The 21,817-nt window shown below is 41.8% G+C and overlaps 1 protein-coding gene across 1 annotated transcript in view; it reads right to left on the reverse strand.

The window, feature by feature from the left end:
* LOC121572102 (adhesion G protein-coupled receptor L3-like) overlaps nt 1–21,817 on the reverse strand; it is a 240,196-nt gene that overhangs the window by 11,464 nt on the left and 206,915 nt on the right. Inside the window, 3 exon segments of the mRNA XM_045221718.1 lie at nt 3,093–3,189; nt 11,834–11,959; nt 12,607–12,775. Coding sequence (XP_045077653.1) covers nt 3,093–3,189; nt 11,834–11,959; nt 12,607–12,775 — 392 coding nt within the window.

Consider the following 21,817-nt stretch of genomic DNA (forward strand, 5'->3'; position numbering starts at 1 on the left):
TTTTTTTTACTTTGGTTCTATCAGGTGCAAAATTCATCCTTTTCAAATTAATTAAAAGTTTTGTATCTTACTTTAATACATTTAAAAAAAATTTAACTGCATATTTAAAAGCTTAGTTATTAAACTCATTTAGGATGGAGTTTAGGACGGAGTTGAGTACCTTTTGCGTCCCTTTGACATTTTAATTAGAAATTGTGCACAAATATTGGATTTTAAAAGCCTGTTATATTAAAGGAAGTGCCCTTTAATATAGACCACATGGACAATTCTATAAATTAGATTTTTTGTAATGAATAAAAACCTACTAAAGTGGCAATATTCAGCATCCTCTGTGACTTCTAGAAAGATTTTAACACATTTAACCCCAAAATGTCTCCAAGTTGTCACCATCATTGTAATGCCCTAGATATTTCGTTGCTTTGACAGTCATTTCTGAATAGTATTATCTATTTCATGTTATTAGTGATTCATTTTAAGGTTAAAAAAACCATGTCCCTCATTTGAAGGCCAACCCTGTTACGTGAACTGAACTTTTGTTTTAATATGGTGAGACTATTCCTTTAAAAAACAAACATCTAATAGTCACATCATAGTGTAAAAGCAGGTGAGCTGGTTTTACTATTTTCTGACATTTTCTGGTGTTTCGTGGTGGAAAACTGAGCGGGTCGAGCATTACACGTTAGATAGACAGGCTAGAAATGTTTCAACAATTCAATTTTTGGGGTGACGCTAGCATACAATTGTCCCTCCCTGTTGCACACAAGCAGCGTCCATTGCCCCTGTCACAAGGGGATTTATGGCTGATTTAAAATGAAATCGTCAACACTGTTGTTATGGTCAATCCTGTTGTTACAGTAAATCCTGTTACTTTATTTGGCACTTAATAGGCACTTACTATAGTCCCTTTTTTATTTAACCTCTTGAGATGGGGTATTTTATTAAGTTGAACATGTCTTTATGACAGAATGTAAAAATGTTGTGAAATAAAACTTGTGGATCGACCCAGTTACTATTTTAATAAAGTAAGGGATTAATAATTATTTTAGAAAACAACAGGACCCCTTATATACATATATAAACTACCAGTCAAAAGTTTGGACACACATACTCATTCAAGGTTTTTTTTTATTGTTTATTTTATTTTACATTGTAGAATAATAGTTTAGACATCAAAACTATGAAATAACACATATGGAATCATGTAGTAACCAAAAAGGTGTTAAACAAATCAAAATATATTCAAATAGCCAACCTGTGCCTTGATGACAGCTTTGCACACTCTTGGCATTCTCTCAACCAGCATCACCTGGAATGCATTTAAATTAACAGGTGTGCCTTCTTAAAAGTTAATTTGTGGAATTTATTTCCTTCATAATGTCTTTGAGCCAATCAGTTGTGTTGTGGCGAGGTAGGGGGGTATACAGAAGATAGCCCTATTTGGTAATAGACCAAGTCCATATTATGGCAAGAACAGCTCAAATAAGCAAAGAGAAACGACAGTCCATCATTACTTTAAGACATGAAGGTCAGTCAATACGGAACATTTCAAGAACTTTGAAAGTTTCTTCAAGTACAGTCGCAAAAACCATCAAGCGCTATGATGAAACTGGCTCTCATGAGGACCGCCACAGGAATGGAAGACCCAGAGCTACCTCTGCTGCAGAGGATAAGTTCATTAGAGTTACCAGCCTCAGAAATTGCAGCCCAAATAAATGCTTCACAGAGTTCAAGTAACAGACACATCAACATCAACTGTTCAGAGGAGACTGTGTTACTCAGGCCATCATGGTCTAATTGCTGCAAAGAAACCACTACTAAAGGACACCAATAAGAAGAAGAGACATGGTTGGGCCAAGAAACACAAGCAATGGACATTAGACCGGTGGAAATGTGTCCTTTGGTCTGGTCTCCAAATGTGAGATTTTTGGCTCTAACCGCTGTGGCTTTGTGAGACGCGTGTGGGTGAACGGATGATCTCCGCATATGTATTTCCCAACGTAAAGCATGGAGGAGGTGGTGTTATGGTGTGGGGGTGCTTTGCTGGTGACACTGTCTGTGATTCATTTAGAATTCAAGGCACACTTAACCAGCATGGCTACCACAGCATTCTGCAGTGATACGCCATCCCATCAGGTTTGAGCTTAGTGGGACAATCATTTGTTTTTCAACAGGACAATGACCCAACACACCTCCAGGCTGTGTAAGGGCTATTTTACCAAAAAGGAGAGTGATGGGGTGCTGCATCAGATGACCTGTCCTCCACAATCTCCCGACCTCAACCCAGATGGTTTAGATGGTTTGGGATGAGTCGGACCGCAGAGTGAAGGAAAAGTAGCCAACAAGTGCTCAGCATATGTGGGAACTCCTTCAAGACTGTTGGAAAAGCAATCCAGGTGAAGCCGGTTGAGAGAATGCCAAGAGTGTGCAAAGCTGTCACCAAGGCAAAGGGTGGCTATTTGAAGAATCTCAAATATAAAAAATATTTTGATTTGTTGAACACTATTTTGGTTACTACGTGATTCCATGTGTTATTTCATAGTTTTGATGTCTTCACTATTATTCTACAATGTAGAAAATTATAAAAATAAAGAAAAACCCTTGAATGAGTAGTGTGTCCAAACCTTTGACTGGTACTGTATATATGAGCAGGTGGGTGGGAGACATATACTTTTGTTCTGTGCACAAAACACAAAGTGGACTATCTCTTGTCAAGCGACCATGGCACGATCAAGTGTGAAAAACACCCACACTATGCTGACTTGATGGATAGCATATTTCACTGTCAGGACACTGGATGAGCATAGGGCAAGAACCTCGAACTCCGGTCCTGGAAAGCTACAGGGTGTGCATGATTTTGTCCCAGCCCAGCACTAACACACCTGATTCAAACAATCACGATCCAGACAGAAGACCATTATTCGTCAATCCAGACCAAAGAAACCATTGTCTTTGTGCTGCGGCGGAACAAAAGCCTGCATATGCAATTTCTCCCTTCTTCCTTGACATCACACAATGCTGGAAACCTAAATGTGAGGCTGGTGGGTTGCAGGGCGTTCAAGCATGCGTTGTGTTAACTGACTAATTATTATTACCTCGGTTCAACGACGCTGAGCTGTTGATGTCGCCGGTTATGAAAGACGACTCCGACTGTTTCCTGACTGTGTCGTTCCACATCCGACGGATCCGGCTCTGCAGAGAGGGAACAATACAACTAACACGTCAGTGGGGCTTTGTAACGGTAATGTAATCAGTGTTCAGAAGACTAGATGGCTTCCAGTTAGAACATACTATAGAAAGTCACATTTTACTGTGTTACAAAGTGGGATTAAAATTGATTTAATTGCCTTTTTTTTTAATCAACGATCTACACAACATATTCAAAGTAATGTCAAAGTGGAAGAAAAATTCTCATTTTTTTTATTAATGAAGAATAAAACACTAATATACCTTGATTAGATAAGTGTTCATTTTCATTCTTCTTTTCTATGTGTCATTTAGGTCATTATTGTGGAGTCACTACTATGTTGTTGATCCATCCTCAGTTTTCTCCCATCACAGCCACTGAACTCTATAGCTGTTTTAAAATCCCCAATGGTCTCATGGTGACATCCCTAAGCAGTTTCCTTCCTGTCCTGCAGCTCAGTTCAGAAGGATGACTGCATCTTTGATGTGTCTGGGTGGTTTCATTTTTTATTTATGTATTTATTTCACCTTTATTTAACCAAATAAGCCAGTTGAGAACAAGTTCTAATTTACAACTGCGACCTGGCCAAGATAAAGCAAAGCAGTGCGATAAAAACAACAACACAGAGTTACATATGGGATAAACAAAATGTACAGTCAATAACACAACAGAAAATCTATATACAGTGTGTGCAAATGTAGTAAGTTACGAAGGTAAGGCAATAAATAAGCCATAGTGCAAAATAATTACAATTTAGTATTAACACTGGAATGATACATGTGCAGAAGATGATGTGCAAATAGAGATACTGGGGTGCAAATTAGCAAAATAAATAACAATATGGGGATGAGGTAGTTGGGTGGGCTAATTACAGATGGGCTGTGTACAGGTGCAGTGATCGGTAAGCTGCTCTGATGCTTAAAGTTAGTGAGGGAGATAAGAGTCTCCAGCTTCAGAGATTTTTGCAGTACATTCCAGTCATTGGCAGCAGAGAACTGGAAGGAATGGCGGCCAAAGGAGGTGTTGGCTTTGGGGATGACCAGTGAGATATACCTGCTGGAGAGCATTCTATGGGTGGGTGTTGCTATGGTGACCAATGAACTAAGATAAGGCAGGGATTTGCCTTGCAGTGATTTATAGATGACCTGCAGCCAGTGGGTTTGGCAACGAATATGTAGTGAGGGCCAGCCAACGAGAGCGTACAGGTCACAAACGGATGGCACTGTGATAGACTACATCCAATTTGCTGAGTAGAGTGTTGGAGGCTATTTTGTAAATGACATCGCCGAAGGATCGGTAGGATAGTCAGTTTTACGAGGGCATGTTTGGCAGCATGAGTGAAGGAGGCTTTGTTGAGAAATAGGAAGCCGATTCTAGATTTAACTTTGGATTGGAGATGCTTAATGTGAGTCTGGAAGGAGAGTTTACGGTCTAACCAGACACCTAGGTATTTGTAGTTGTCCACATATTCTAAGTCAGACCCGCCGAGAGTAGTGATTCTAGTCGGGCGGGCGGGTGCAAGCAGCGTTCGATTGAAGAGCATACATTTAGCATGCAACTAGCGTTTAAGAGCAGTTGGAGGCTACGGAAGAAGTGCTGTATGGCATTGAAGCTCGTTTGGAGGTTTGTTAACACAGTGTCCAATGAAGGGCTAGATGTATACAAAATGGTGTCGTCTGCGTAGAGGTGGATCTGAGAGTCACCAGTCAAGAGCAACATCATTGATATACACAGAGAATAGAGTTGGCCCGAGAATTGAACACTGTGGCACCCCCATAGAGACTGCCAGAGGTCCAGACAACAGGCCCTCCGATTTGTAACATTGAACTCTATCTGAGAAGTAGTTGATGAACCAGGTGAGGCAGTCATTTGAGAAACCAAGGCTATTTAGTCTGCCAATAAGAATGCGGTGATTGACGGAGTCGAAAGCCTTGGCCAGGTCGCGTGGGCAAGTTGCAGCGGAGGGTGCAGAGCTGGTGGCCGGGGTAGGGTTAGCCAGGTGGAAAGCATGGCCAGCCATAGCAAAATGCTTGTTGAAATTTTTGATTATCGTAGATTTATTGGTAGTGACAGTGTTTCCTAGCCTCAGTGCAGTGGGCAGCTGGGAGGAGGTGCTCTTATTCTTCACTTTACAGTGTCCCAAAACCTTTTGGAGTTAGTGCTACAGGATGCAAATTTCTGTTTGAAAAAGCTATCCTTCGCTTTCCTAACTGATTGTGTATATTGGTTCCTGACTTCCCTAAAAAGTTTAATATCGTGGGGGCTGTTCGATGCTAATGCAGTACGCCACAGGATGTTTTTGTGCTGGTCAAGGGCAGTCAAGTCTTGGGTGAACCAGGGGCTATATCTGTTCTTAGTTCTCAATATCCATCCAGGATACTCGGGCCAGGTCAATTAGAAAGGCCTGCTCGCTGAAGTGTTTTAGGGAGCGTTTGACAGTGATGAGGGGTGGTCGTTTGACCGCGGACCCATTACGGATGCAGGCAATGAGGCAGTGATTGCTGAGATCCTGGTTGAAGACAGCGGAGGTGTATTTAGAGGGTAAATTAGTCAGGATGATATCTATGAGGGTGCCCATGTTAACGGATTTAGGGTTGTACCTGGTAGGTTCCTTGATAATTTGTGTAAGATTGAGGGCATCTAGTTTAGATTGTAGGATGGCCAGGGTGTTAAGCATATCCCAGTTTAGGTCACAAAGCAATACGAACTCTAAGGATAGATGGGGGGCGATCAATTCACATATGGTGTCCAGGGCACAGCTGGGGGCGGAGGGGGGTCTGCAGCAAGCGGCAACAGTGAGAGACTTATTTCTGGAAAGGTGGATTTTTAGAAGTAGAAGCTCAAACTGTTTGGGCACAGACCTGGATAGTATGATAGAGCTCTGCAGGCTATCTCTACAGTTGATTGCAACTCCGCCCCCTTTGGCAGTTCTATTTAGATGGAAAATGTTGTTGGGAACATCAGGGTTGGCGGAGTGTGCTAACGCACCTAATAACTCAAACTTAGGGAGGAGGCTTCTGATGTTAACATGCAAGAAACCAAGGCTTTTGCAGTTACAGAAGTCAACAAATGATAGCGCCTGGGGAGTAGGAGTGATACTGACGTCTACAGGGCCTGGGTTAACCTCTACGTAACCAGAGGAACAGAGGAGGAATAGAATAAGGATACGGCTAAAGGCTTTAAGAACTGGTCTTCTAGTGCATTGGGTACAGAAAATAAAAGGGGCAGATTTCCGTGCGTTGTAGAATAGATTCAGGGCATTATGTACAGACAAGGATATGGAAGGATATGAGTACAGTAGAGGTAAACCTAAGCGTTGGGTAACGATGAAATAGATAGCATCACTGGAGGCACCGATTGAGCCGGTCTCCGCGTGTGTGGGGGGTGGAACAAAGGAGCCATCTGAGGCAGGTTGAGCGGGACTGGGGGCTCTACAGTGAAAAAGTACAGTAAGAACTAACCGAAACAGCAATAGGCAAGGCATATTGACATGAGAGAGAGGCATAAAGCAATCACAGGTGTTATTCGAGAGAGCTAAGACAACAGCTGGTAATGGCGACGAAAGTTTGAGCTGAGGCTAAACAGATAAACAGGATGGGGTACCATATAAAGGAACAGTCCAGCAGGCATCAGCTGTGTAGCTGAGTGATCATAAGGTCCAGTGAACAGCAATAGGTGAGTCCGGGAGCAGTTCAGTGGCTGCTACAGCACAGGCAAGCAGGAGGCACGGCTGTTGATTGCGTGTGCTAGTGGGCCGGGGCAACGGGAAGCCTGTTGACACCACATCAGACGATTACGTTGGCAGACCAGTCGTGATGGATCGGCGGGGCTCCGTGTCAACACTAGGAGGTCCCGTCCGGTTGACAGAGAGTTAGATAGCCGGGAGATGGGCCTGGCTCGAGGCTAGCTCAAGGCTAACTGGGGCTTGCTTCTGGACAGCAGTGATTAGCCAACAACAACAACAGCCATTCGGTTGCAGCTAGCTAGTTCCGATGATCCGGTGTTAAGGTCCAGTGATTCAGTGATTCGTAAGAAAATCCGATGTGCTATGGCTCGATAGCGCGATGTGCAGACTGGCCGATAACTGTCCAGGCTAGAGCTGGCTGGTAGGTAGCGCAGGCCATGGACAATGGTGAAGACAGCTAACGGTGGCTAATAGCAAGTAGCTAGTTAGCTGGCTAGCTGGCTAGCTTCAGCCGGATGTTCTAGATAAGAAGGTATAATTAAATAATAGAATCCGTTCCACATTGGGTGAGGCGGGTTGCAGGAAAGTATATTTAGTTAAAGGATGGAAAGTGAGATTGAGAAATATATACGAAAAAGACAAAAAAACTAAAAAACAGGCTATTTACATCAGGACACTACAGAAACCACGACCGCACTGCTACGCCATCTTGGATCAGATTAATACATCATCCATAGCATAATTATTAACTAGACCATTCTTAAAGATAGAGTGCATTCGGAAAGTATTCAGACCCCTTCCCTTTATCCACGTTTTGCTACTTTACAGCCTTATTCTAAAATGGATTACATTATTTTTTTCCCTCATCAATCTACACAAAATACCCCATAAAGACAAAGCGAAAACAGGTTTTAATAATTATTTGCAAAAAAAACAAAAACAGAAATACCTTATTTAGATAAATATTCAGACCCTTTGCTATGAGACTCAAAATTGAGCTCAGGTGCATCCTGTTTCCATTTATCCTCCTTGAGATGTTTCTACAACTTGATTGGAGTCCACCTGTGGTAAATTCAATTGGTTGGACATGTTTTGGAAAGGCACACACTTGTCTATATAAGGTCCCACAGTTCAGTGCATGTCAGAGCAAAAACCAAGCCATGAGGTCAAAGGAATTGTCTGTAGAGCTCCGAGACAGGATTGTGTCGAGGCACAGATCTGGGGAAGGGTACCAAAACATTTCCGCATCATTGAAGGTCCCCAAGAACACAGTGGCCTCCATCATTCTTAAATGGAAGAAGTTTGGAACCACCAAGATTCTTCCTAGAGCTGGCCGCCCGGACAAACTGAGGAATCGGGGGAGAAGGGCCTTGGTCAGGGAGGTGACCAAGAACCCGATGGTCACTCTGACAGAGCTCCAGAGTTCCTCTGTGGAGATGGGACAACCTTCCAGAAGGACAACCATCTCTGCAGCACTCCACCAATCAGGCCTTTATGGTAGAGTGGCCAGACGGAAGCCACTCCTCAGTAAAAGGCACATGACAGCCCGCTTGGAGTTTGCCAAAAGGCACCTAAAGGACTCTCAGCCCATGAGAAACCAGATTCTGTGGTCTGATGAAACCAAGATTGAACGCTTTGGCCTAAATGCCAAGCGTCATATCTGGAGGAAACCTGGCACCATCCCTACGGTGATGCACAGTGGTGGCAGCATCATGCTGTGGGGATGTTTTTCAGCGGCAGGGACTGGGAGACTAGTCAGGATCGAGGGAAAGATTAATGGAGCACAGTACAGAGAGATCCTTGATGAAAACCTGCTTCAGAGCACTCAGGACCTCAGACTGGGGTGAAGGTTCACCTTCCAATAGGACAACGACCCTAAGCACACAGCCAAGACAACGCAGGAGTGGCTTCTGGACAAGTCTCTGAATGTCCTTGAGTGGCCCAGTCAGAGCCGGATCGAACATCTCTGGAGAGACCTGAAAATAGCTGTGCAGCGATGCTCCCCATCCAACCTGACAGAGCTTGGGAGGATCTGCAGAGAAGAATGGGAGAAACTCCCAAAATACAGGTGTGCCAAGCTTGTAGCGTCATACCGAAGACGAGTCGAGGCTGTAATCGCTTCCAAAGGTGCTTCAACAAAGTACTGAGTAAAGGGTCTGAATACTTATGTAAATGTGACATTTCAATTTTTTATTTTTAAGACATTTTCAAAAAATTCTAAAAACCAGTTTTTGCTGTCTCATTATGAGGTATTTTGTGTAGATTGAAAACGATGCAATCCATTTTAGAATAAGGCTGTAACGTAACAAAATGTGGAAAAAGTTAAGGGGTCTGAATACTTTCCAAATGCACTGTATATTCAATGTCAGATTTGTTATTGTTACCCATCTACGAATCACTGCCCTTCTTTATGAGGCTTTCGAAAAGCTCCCTGGTCTTTGTAGTTGAATCTGCGCTTGAAATTCAATACTTGACTGAGTGTCCTTACAGATGTTGTATGTATGGGGACAGAGGAAGGGATAATCATTTAAAAAAATAATGTCAACCCCTATTATTTCACACAGAGTGAGTCCATATAACTTATTACGTGATTTCTTAAGCCAAATGTTACTTCTGAACTAATTTAGGCTTGCCTAAACAAAGGGGGTGAATACTTATGCAACAACTAAATTGTAGTTATTCAATTATTATTAATTCGTTTTTTTTTTAAATTAACTGACATTATGGAGTATTTTGTGTAGATCAATGTCAAAAAGTTACAACGAGATCTATTTCAATCCCACTTTGTAACGCAACAAAATGTTGAAAAGGTTCAAGGGGGTGTAGACTTTCTATAGGCACTATATATGTTTTGGGTGGGCGAAGCATCATTCACTGGCCGTATAAAAACACACCTCAACCCTGTGATGATGCATTCATTCAGACCTCTCCACATAGGTTGGATTTCCCTGCAGTAAATTACTGTATTCTTTGGTACTGTGTCTTTCTGTAAGTATTTGTAAAGGTTTGACTTCAACACATCACAATAGTGTTATCACAATTAAGTAATTGCTGCTGGTATTGCTACCTCTCCCTGCTGTTATTGCTAACCCGTTGCTCTACACTACTGTAAGAGTCAAGACCATGTTCAACTGTACGTGGCTGGGATTGCTTGTGGGAGCAGGCCTGTCTGGAGTAACAGCCGGGGCAGGGTTTGCACTTTTGGGACTAGTCCATTGCGCTACACAAGCTCAATCAAGCACAGCTTAAGTCTTTGAGAGAATAAACACAATATACAACAATTTCAAAGATTTTACTGAGTTACAGTTCATATAAGAAAATCAGTCAATTGAAATAAATAAATGAGGCCCTTATCTATGGATTTCACATGACTGGGAATACAGATATGCATCGATTGGTCACAGATACCTTAAAAAAAAGGTAAGGGCATCAGTATCTGGTGTGACCACCATTTGCCTCATGCAGCGTGACACATCTCCTTCTCATAGAGATAATCAGGCTGTTGATTGTGGCCTGTGGAATGTTGTCCCACTCCTCTTCAATGGCTCTGCGAAGTTGCTGGATATTGGTGGGAACAGGAACACGCTGTCGTACACTTCGATCCAGAGCATCTCAAACATGCTCAATGGGTGACATGACTTGTGAGTATGCAGGCCATGGAAGAACTGGGACATTTTCAGCTTTCAGGAATTGTGTAGAGATCCTTGTGACATGGGGCCATGCATTATCATGCTGGAACATGAGGTGATGGCGGCGGATGAATGGCACGGCAATGGGCCTCAGGATCTTGTCACGGTATCTCTGTGCATTCAAATTGCCATTGATAAAATGCAATTGTGTTTGTTGTCCGTAGCTTATGCCTGCCCATACCATAACCCCACTGCCACCATGGGACACTCTGTTCACAACGTTGACATCAGCAAACAGCTCACCCACACGACCCAATACACGTGGTCTGCGGTTGTGATGCCGGTTGGACGTACTGTCAAATTCTCTAAAACGATGTTGGAGGTGACTTATGGTAGAGAAATGAACATTACATGCTCTGGCAACAGCTCTGTTGGACATTCCTGCAGTCAGCATGCCAATTGCACGCTCCCTCAAAACTTGAGACATCTGTGACATTGCGTTGTGTGACAAAATTGCACATTTTAGAGAGGCCTTTATTGTTCCAAACACAAGGTGCACCTGTGTAATGATCATGCTGTTTAATCAGCTTCTTGATATGCCGCACCTGTCAGGTGGATGGATTATCTTGGCAAAGGAGAAATGCTGACTAACTGGGATGTAAACAAATTTGTGCACCAAAATTGAGAGAAATAAGGTTTTCGTGCATATGGAACATTTCTGTGATCTTTTATTTCAGCTCATGAAACATGTGACCAACACTTTACATGTTGCTTTATATTTTTGTTCAGTGCATTTCAACCCAGGTCTGTGTGAGAGTGGGGTTGTTCAGTGTCCATATTTCAAGTTCAAAGGTCTCTTTCTCTGTTCAAGTCTCACTTTTACTCCTTCCTACTTTTATTTAGAGAGAGAGAGAACCCTACCACCGTAACCACACAGAGCACACTGGTAAACGATGTACTTTGCTAATTACACATTCATTTAAAAGTCTCAGAGTTGGCGATAAATTACAGCGTTTTTATGAGCGGTTTATGGAGGAAACTAGGGGTAGTGGTTAGTAGTCAATGTGTTGCTGTATGTAATTAAAGGGTTATGGATGCTGAAATTAGTTTTCATCATGACAGGGGCTGATGTTGTACTGTTGATTCCTAAATGTATTGTTTGCAACCTATTCATTAACAATGTACTATTTGACCAAGTAAATACTAAACGTAATAAAATAAACTCTCTGGTCTACATCAGCAGGTAGAATCAAGAAAAAAGTAAATATCAGATATGCTTGTAATCAACAGAATACACTGACAGCTGAAAGAGGTGAGAGGAGAGGCGCCTCCTACCTGTGACCCTGTGGAATAGCGCCCTGGTGGGCGGGAGGCTGAGCTCTTCCCAGAGCCAATGGAACTCTCCACACTCTTTCCACTGCAGCAGTGGGTACGCAGACACTTCCCGTACTCCTTACGCACCTGTGAACCACACACACACACACACACATAGACGACACACAGACACACACACATACACAGACACACACATTCCCATTCAGACGCAGATAACCAAACAACTTTTTTGTGATACTTTCAGAAAATAAATACTGTAGTTAATAACTACATTTACATTTTAGTCATTTAGCAGACGCTCTTATCCAGAGCGACTTACAGGAGCAATTAGGGTTAAGTGCCTTGCTTAAGGGCACATCGACAGATTTTTCACCTAGTCGGCTCGGGGATTAGAACCAGCGACCTTTCGGTTACTGGCACAACGCTCTTACCCACTAAGCTACCTGCCTACAATACTTTCTAGTTTTCTACAAATGAATAAGCCATGTCATGTAAAATTGTGAGATAACCACTTCACATTTTATGTGTTCTGAGTCGAGTGAAATTAGCCTGCACCCAATCTGAAATGCTTTAACCAACTCTTCTTAGTAAGATGAGCTGACTTGTATCAAGCTTCTCAGACTAGGAGTGCTGATTTAGGATCGGTTTTGCCTTTAGATCCCAATTAATAAGATTACATGGACAGAGGGGACCTGATCCCAGATCAGCACTCCTTCTCAGAGATACTTTTTTAATATGGGCACTGGACCACAAGGTTAGTGGAAAACACGTACCTTCTTCTGGAGGACACAGTGGAAGATGAAGATGAACATGCCCTGCAGGGAGTTAAAGATGGTGAAGAGGTAGGCCATGATGACCGTGCTCTCGTTGACGTACATCAGGCCGAAGGCCCAGGTCAGGCCCAGCAGACAGAGCAGAGCGATGGCCCCAATCACCCACGATCTGGAAACACAACATGGAGACAATGTCAACATTCTGGACGTTCTCAGAACTGACACAGGAGTACCAAATGAACTCGATAACTTTTGAGAAGTTGCGTGCCCTCAGTTTTTGTTGGCTGTAATTTCCTAAAGAAATGAATGTCAATTATGCTCATCACCAACTACCGCCAGTTATGATCGTGGACTAGGGCCCACATTCTGTCTGACAGATACCAGTGCATACATATAGCTGGTTACAAATATTAGTTTACAGTACAATCTGTAACTATGTAAATATGTCATTGTCCCATGAAGCTAAAGATGGAAATGCACAAGGAGAGTAAATGTTTTGTTGGAGCGAAATTACAAGGTCTTAGTCTGATTCTACATTTTAAGACCAGATACAGGAAGTGGTGACTGTTCTTAGACTTCCCACTCAGCATTCTGTCAGTAGCGTACAACTCAGAAGGAACATCGTGACTAGCTGTTCACTGAAGAAATTTTAAAACAAACTTTCAGGTTGAAAAAGTACATATTGCAAGAATGAGTTTTCAGACTTCCCCCATTCTATTTGCGACCTTGGTCTGGTAACATTCTGATGAATCAAAAAGAGAAACACAGGTGAAAATAAATGTCCACCAGACAGACAAAAGTACTGGATGAAGGGAAGGCAGGAGGGAGGAGAGAAATGAAGTGGAAAATCGACAGAGGAGACAAATCGACTAGAGATAAAATAAAAAGGAGTGAAATTGAATTTAATCTTGTTTTCGTCTTTTGTTATCGTTCGCTCCTAGGGGACACCTAGGATTTCTCTCTCTCTCGCCTTCTTTCAAGTGTTGCATCCATTACGTGTTTGAAAAGTAGCAGACCAATACACCAAAGAAATAGTGTTTAAAAATTGTGAAAATGGGAGACACACTATTACTATCTCAGGAGTAGTAGCAGTGGAACACTCTCTGATGAAAAGTCAAGTCAAGGTAACTCTCCAATATCAAATGAGTACTTGGAGTATACTGAATATGTACATTATAGTCTGTATGACCTCCGAGCTAGCATATAAGGCATAATCACTGGAAGTTAATTTGCATATGAACACATGTGAACACAGTATTTTGGATGTGGTGCCCGAGGGTTGTGCCAAAGGCCTTGACAGATAACGGAGCCCCGTGTAGCTCAGTTGGTAGAGCATGGCGCTTGCAACGCCAGGGTGGTGGGTTCGTATCCCACGGGGGGCCAGTATGAAAATGTATGCACTCACTAACTGTAAGTCGCTCTGGATAAGAGCGTCTGCTAAATGACTAAAATGTAAATACTTATGCTAGTATAATCAGAAATACCTGTGCATTCAAAATCAAGGAATTTATGAAAATATAATAACTTTCTTCAAAGCTTGAATTACACAGTGCATGACTGCTTCTCTTGTAACAAACCGGGAGATTTGGTTCTGGGTTTGGAGATTCCTTCAAGAGAAGTGTACCTATTGTAGCTAATATATATTTTTTTTTTTAAGTGAGATGTGTGACTGTGTCTGTATGCATTCCCTATGATTTGACGGAGAGCTTCACTTAACATTTACTAAAGGCAGGAGGTGGTATAAACATTACTCATTATTTTGTTATGAGGAAATTAATGGTTAATGAAGGATGTCATAAATAGATGATAACTTGTCAATTTTAATCTTACTTGATCTCGGGTTCGTAATCTTCATAGCTGACAGGAATAATAAAAATTAATGAAAAACATAAAATCAATAATCAAACAAAACACCAAAACAAATATATTAAAAATATGATTTTGAAAACGACAGGCTTACATATACACACATAACCAAAAGTATGTGGACACCTGCACTTCGAACATCTCACTCAAAATCATGGGCATTAATATGGAGTTGTTCCCCCCTTTGCAGCTATAACAGCCCCCACTCTTCTGGGAAGGCTTTCCACTAGATGTTGGGACATTACTGTGGGGACTTGCTTCCATTCAGCCACAAGAGTATTAGTGAGGTCAGGCACTGATGTTGGGCAATTAGGTCTGGCTTGCAGTCGGTGTTCCAATTCATCCCAAAGGTGTTAGATAGGGTTGAGGTCAGGGCTCTGTGTAGGCCAGTCAAGTTCTTCCACACCGATCTTGACAAACCATTTCTGTATGGACCTCGCTTTGTGCACGGGGGCATTATCATCCTGAAACAGGAAAGGGCCTTCCCCAAACTGTTGCCACAAAGTTGGAAGCACAGAATCGTCTAGAATGTCATTGTATGCTGTAGCGTTAAGATTTCCCTTCACTGGAACTAAGGGGCCTTGCCCGAACCATGAAAAACAGCCCCAGACCATTATTGCTCCTCCACCAAACTTGACAGTTGGCACTATGCATTCAGGCAGGTAGTATTCTCCTGGCATCAGCCAAACCCAGATACGTCCGTCGGACTGGCAGATGGTGAAGCGTGATTCATTACTCCAGAGAACGCATTTCCACTGCTCCAAAGTCCAATGGCGGCGAGCTTTACAACACTTCAGCCGATGCTTGGCATTGCGCGTGGTGATCTTAGGCTTGTGTGCGGCTGCTCGGCCATGGCAACCCATTTTCATGAAGCTTCCAACTAACAGTTATTGCGCTGACATTGCTTCCAGAGGCAGTTTGGAACTCGGTAGTGTGTGTTGCAACCGAGGACAAACAATTTTTACGCGCTACGAGCTTCAGCACTCAGCGGTCCCGTTCTGTGCGCTTGTGTGGCCTACCACTTTGCGGCTGAGCCGTTGTTGCTCCTCGACATTTCCACTTCACAATAACAGCACTCACAGTTGACCGGGGCAGCTCTAGCTCTTGTCTATGGCGATTGCATGGCTGTGTGCTCGATATTATACACCTGTCAGCAACGGGTATGGCTGAAATAGCCAAATCCACTAATTTGAAGGGGTGTCCACATACTTTTGTATATACAGTGTAGTTAAAGGAGAGGGCTCAGGAGGACTACCACAGACACATAAACATAAAGACAAACAGGAAATATTCAAAAATGGCTGATCAAATAAAACACTATCCCGATTACATTGAATACTCTTGAAGCCAGAATCCTCTTGCTCTCAGTCGTATTTGTGAGTGAGTTACAGGTGCTAAACCTAATTATCTTGGTTCACAAGCGTCTCCACTCCTCAATAAATACGGGTGGGCCTAGTGTCCGCCTCAATCGCCTGTAATAAATGGACCAGGTGCGATGGCAAAAATAAATGATTTATGAAATTACTGGGGCCAACCATTAAACATCATTTTCCCAGGTCTATCTTAATGACCTGCTGGGAGAGGCACTTCATCAAGCTGATTGCCCCCTGGACGGTCAGAGAGACAACGAGGGTAAAAAAACAAGAAAAAAGAGGGAAATATTGACCTGGAACTATGGACATTTTGCAGAGGGATGGGCGACTCCAACAGTGGGAATTGGATAGAGATGCCGGAGGACATAATACACGTATTAGGGGGGACATGAACAGGATATAAATAGATTATTTATCCTATCTTTCCTGGTTTGTATATTTCAGCGTAATGAGTATTGGATCTGGTCGCCGTTGCTTTTCACATCTGCAACTAAGAATTTATGATGATTGTAATTTTCCCGTGAGGGCTATCTTGGAAGAATATGGTTCAAGGTAGCAGATATCCCCAACAACCAGTACCTCCTGCTTTCACTCACTCCGGAAATTTACTTTTTATGAAGCATTTGGGCTTGTTATTTAAAAATGCCTTTCAAAAGTGCATAATTTATTCCTGCATTTTATTATTATTTTTTATTTATTTTTAGTTGAAAAACTCTCCTACTTAATTCCATACCACTTTCAGTCCTACAGACCCTGGCTCATTTCCCAAAGCTGAAGTAGCTCCCGCTGAGCCGGAGAATACCCTCGCAATGATGCCACTCGAGCGACACGCTCAATGGTTCCACCGCTGCAAAAAGAGCACTTGTGCGCTTTCACCGGAAAACGAGGGAAAAGTGTTCACTGTGTTAATAGTCGGGTATAAATATAAAAAATGAAAAGAAGTTGAGGAGTAAAGTGTTCTAATACAACAACCACATTAAATTGGCACCAATTTCCTTTTTGAAAAGAGACAAAAGAGACGATTCTGAGAGGTGATATTCATTTAAAAGCTGATCGCAATTGGTCAATTGAGTCGCCTTTCACCTCGGCATAAAGGAGTCTCATTAGCTAGTTGAAAGGAAATAAGAAATGCTGTGATCTACTCAGCAGGATGCTAATTGTTTAACTAAAGCTATGCATCTGAAGAAATGTGAATTACCTGAAATTGTTTACTTCAGATATCAATTTGAAGCGTTTGATGCAGGAACAGAATCATTTTTAAAGCAACGATACCATCTAATTAGCATATTCCTTCAGGGTCTATTGTAGGGGGATTCCTCAACATGTAGAGAACTCCACACTTTCTCACTTTATTTGCTATGAGGCATATACAGTACATCTACTCACAGTGCTTTTTAACAGTCATGAAAAAGTGCATATTTCTAAGTTTCTCAGCATCTTGTGGACTGCAGTCATTAACGCTCAGTCATTTCCCAGACATAGGGTTCGACAAAGTTTAGTAAACGTTTGAGTAAGAGAAGAGAACAACAAAGCTCAATCTTAGAGTACCAATACTAGTGGGGTCAAAATACAACGGGTTACGCCAACACAGCACACCACAAACAGATGAGGAATTGCTCAACTACTGCCACAAAGAGTACTATTTCTAAAGGGAAGGGCAATGGGGACCACACACAATACAGTATATGTGAAGATATAATAGTGTAGTCCTCTGTAGAAATATGTTACATCTTACCAGTGCCATTCCACAATAATAATTCCATCATAATAATGATAGCTACCACGAGGAAGAAAATATGAAAGAAAAAGAATAAGAGGTTAAAAACAAAACAAAAATAATTCAATAAGACAGAAAGGGTACCATGCAGTACTAATCAAAAGAGGAGAAACTGAGTGAAAAGAGTCAGTGGAGAGCAAGAGAGAGAGAGAGAGGAACATGGAACATTCATCACAAAACAAAGCAACGTGATGAAATTCCGAACATGAAGTTTGACATCAAAAGATAAAGAACACAAAATATAAGAGAAAGAGAAAAGAAACGTCCTACCTAATTACCACCTAGCAGGAGTCAGGACTTAAAAAAACTAAAATATCTCCATCAATTTTACAATCCAGTAACCCTCTCACTGTGTCGGACTCGAAAACAAACCATTTTTTTTATAATCAAACAACTGATTCTTCGTAGCAGCCTAAGTTGTTAGTAACACCCTACATTGATAGTAACAGCCTAAATTGTTACTAACACCCTAAATTGTTACTAACACCCTAAATTGTTAGTAACAGCCTACATTGTTAGTAACAGCCTAAATTGTTACTAACACCCTAAATTGTTACAAACACCCTAAATTGTTACTAACAGCCTACATTGTTACTAACACCCTACATTGTTACTAACAGCCTACATTGTTACTAACACCCTACATTGTTACTAACACCCTAAATTGTTTGTAACAGCCTACATTGTTACTAACAGCCTAAATTGTTTGTAACAGCCTACATTGTTAGTAACAGCCTAAATTGTTAGTAACAGCCTAAATTGTTACTAACAGCCTAAATTGTTAGTAACAGCCTAAATTGTTACTAACACCCTAAATTGTTAGTAACACCCTAAATAGTTAGTAACAGCCTACATTGTTAATAACAGCCTACATTGTTAGTAACATCCTAAATTGTTAGTAACAGCCTAAATGGTTCAGAACTTGAAGATTTGGAACTAATGTCCATTGAAAAGTAAACAACAGTTTGGTTCTCAAAGTAGCAGAAGCCTAGGCCTATTACTTTGTCCCATATTTGTGAACCACGTTTGTTTCCGTAGCCATGTTTTGACAAACTGTCAGGGTAGAGGGGAGGCATTGGACATATTGACCATGTCTGCACCCCAAATGGCACCCTATTCCCTTTATAGTGCACTACTTTTGACCAGGGTTCAGAAGGCTCTGGTCAAAAGTAGTGCACAAGAATAGGGTGCCATTTGGGACGTAGTCCTGGTGAATGAGATACATAAATCTAGAGGTAGGTCTATCAGATGTCAGAGCTGGGAGAGAAGGGGTCGTGACATTTATGTTGTGGTCTGAGAGACAGTCCACAGGTAAGGTTTCTGATTGGCCAAGGGAGGCTAGTGTGATAAATCCTATAATGCAGAGAACAGACGCTAGTCAATATTCTCTCCACAGACAAACAAGGCAATGCATCTAAAAGGAACCATCTATAGCTCATTCACAGTATTCTTAGATGAAATCGTAACACTTGCTTGATAAACGGCTAGGGGGAGTTCAAAATACTGTCTTTACTAAACTTTAAGATGTAAACACTGTTTATGTTACTTATAACTGATCAAATTATCCCATTATAAAACTGGTAAACATTTTAAAAAATGGTGCGCTTAAATGTTTCCATAGTCACCTTTAAAAACACTCAGTTGGTGATGATTATCAACTCAATAGCCTGTTAGGTTCAAAATCAGGTCACAGTATCAACAGCTGTTGTCAACAGTGTTAGCACTAACATGGTTGACCTACAGGTATAGGATCTCAATTTGAGCCAGTTTGCTACAGCAGGAAAATAATCCTGCAGCAAGAGGAAATGTGAATTATTATGTGGATTATAATAATGGACATTTTTGTAGGGTTTGATACTTTTTTCGTAAGGGAAAATCAAGTCAGAAATTTCAAAGTGGAAATTACAAACTTCAGAAGACTTTTTAAACCTCAAATACACTACAAGTTTAAAAAGTCTTGCATTGCAGGAAAGTTCTCCTATAACAGGGTGCTCAAATTAAGATCCTAGAATGAAACAAAAACAAGCTAAACTGATGGTCATTCTTGCTCTAATAATTGCCCACAGTCGCAGAGACATGACAGTATTCACGGCCCATTATTACATACAATCATATTTACAAACCTCATTTGAATTGGTTGTTATTGAGTCGCGGATGTATGCGCAGCTCTGGGCTTTGAACTCTGTCGCACCAACATGTCTCAGACTGCTATCAATGCTATCCAACAGATTACTATTGATTCTGATACAGACAGTCCTGTCCAGTCCAGTGTTTACTCAGCTCTCCCTTCAGCTCAGGATTACAATTCAGACAGGGATGTCACTCGGAGTTCACAGAGCAGACATCCTCTGAAAAACTAGCCTCAACACCTGCTAGAATGCAAACTATAATGTGTGTGTGTGTGTGTGCATGGGAAGAAAGAGAGAAAGAGTGTATTCGTGAGAAAGAGTGTGACTGTGTGTGGGCGTGTGTGGTGGGGTGTGTAAAGTATGTTTGCGTGTGTGTGCGTTTGTGTGTGTGTGTGTGTGTGTGTATGTATGTATGTATGTGCGCACTTGCTGAGAGTACTAGGCCAGCAGAGGCTCACTCCACTCTGACAAAAGCAGTGACAAGACATTAGAGATGATGCCACTAGTATCTCAGCCATAAAACACACTGATGCCACACCAGTGTCTTCAAACAGGCGGACAGGGAAAACATAGAAAATATCTTTATCCATCAGTAGGAAATAAGACTGGTTGACAGAGGCAGACAAAGGACTTTAGCCCAGCCACAAAATAAGTCTACCCTGACACCTGGTTGGACTTACCCTAACTCAACACCACAAAAATGCTGTGTCATTGTATTGACTTGGTTCCTATCGGAGAAAAGGCCCCACTGTGTGTCATTGTGCACGAATGTAATGTTAAACACCACCTTCTTCCAAATGACCTTCAATTACTATTACATCACATAACGAACACATAACACCAGCAGAGATGGGCATGAAATACAAATATGATTCAAATTTAAATTAACTAAGTCTAGGAATGACCAAACCTTCAACATTCTATCCAATCTCACATTCTAACCCAATTGTTATTGTGGTGATATCACAATAGATGGTTAATTTGTTTTCACAAAGCACAGTGAGTCACAAGTCATAGACTGTTCTCTCTGCTGCTGCACGGCAAGCGGTACCGGAGTGCCAAGTCTAGGTCCAAAATGCTCCTTAACAGCTTCTACCCCCAAGCCATAAGACTGCTGAACAATTAATCAAATGGCCACCCGGACTATTTACATTGACCCCCAGTGCTGCTACTCGTTGTTTATTATCTATGCATAGTCACTTTACCCCTACCTACATGTACAAATTACCTCGACTAACCTGTACCCCTGCACATTGACTCGGTACCGGTACCCCCTGTATATAGCCTCGTTATTGTTATTTTATTGTGTACTTAAAAAATATATATATACTTTATATACATCACATAAGACTGAAATATAACAAAACAGTTTGACATAGAAACACCGGATTTTCGGTGTTTGAAAAAAATAATATTGATTAATTATGAAATTATGAAAAATATGAATAACATTCCACCCTTGAGGCCACTAGAGGGCGATTTGGTCATTTGACTGCAGGGAAGGGCTACCAGTGGGCTTTATAATGTCATTCATATTTTCATATCCTGAGTGGCAGGGTGCGCGCGCGCACGCAAACAAACACTCCCTTTTATGAATATTCATCTGTGTGTTAACGGATGCCGACAGGTCAGGTTAATTCCACCAGATTGTCTCTTGGCCTTTCCCGCCGCCGACGAGCGTGCACTTCAGATAATGAAGGACGCCTGCCGGAATACCAGTCTCATTTTAACCCTTGCCTCCCCTCCATGACACAGCCTTTAGTGAAACTGAGAGTTATGAACCTGGAGGGCTGCACTTCCTGTATCTCCGCATGGCCATTCTCACCCTTCAGATGTGTTTTGAGGGGTTCACAAATAACACAGGCTTATTATGATGTACATAAGATCAATCGTTCCTTATAATATCTTTGTTATGGCAGCTTTTATGCAAAGGTGACTTACAGTTAACATATGTTCAGTATATGTGGCCCATGCGGGAATTGAACCCACAAGCACCATGCTCTAACACACTGAGCCATCGGAACCTGGTCTGCCATATTAGGTTACCACTAGCATGTACAGTACCA

This window comes from Coregonus clupeaformis, chromosome 8 (assembly GCF_020615455.1).
Source record: "Coregonus clupeaformis isolate EN_2021a chromosome 8, ASM2061545v1, whole genome shotgun sequence".
NCBI lineage: Eukaryota > Metazoa > Chordata > Actinopteri > Salmoniformes > Salmonidae > Coregonus > Coregonus clupeaformis.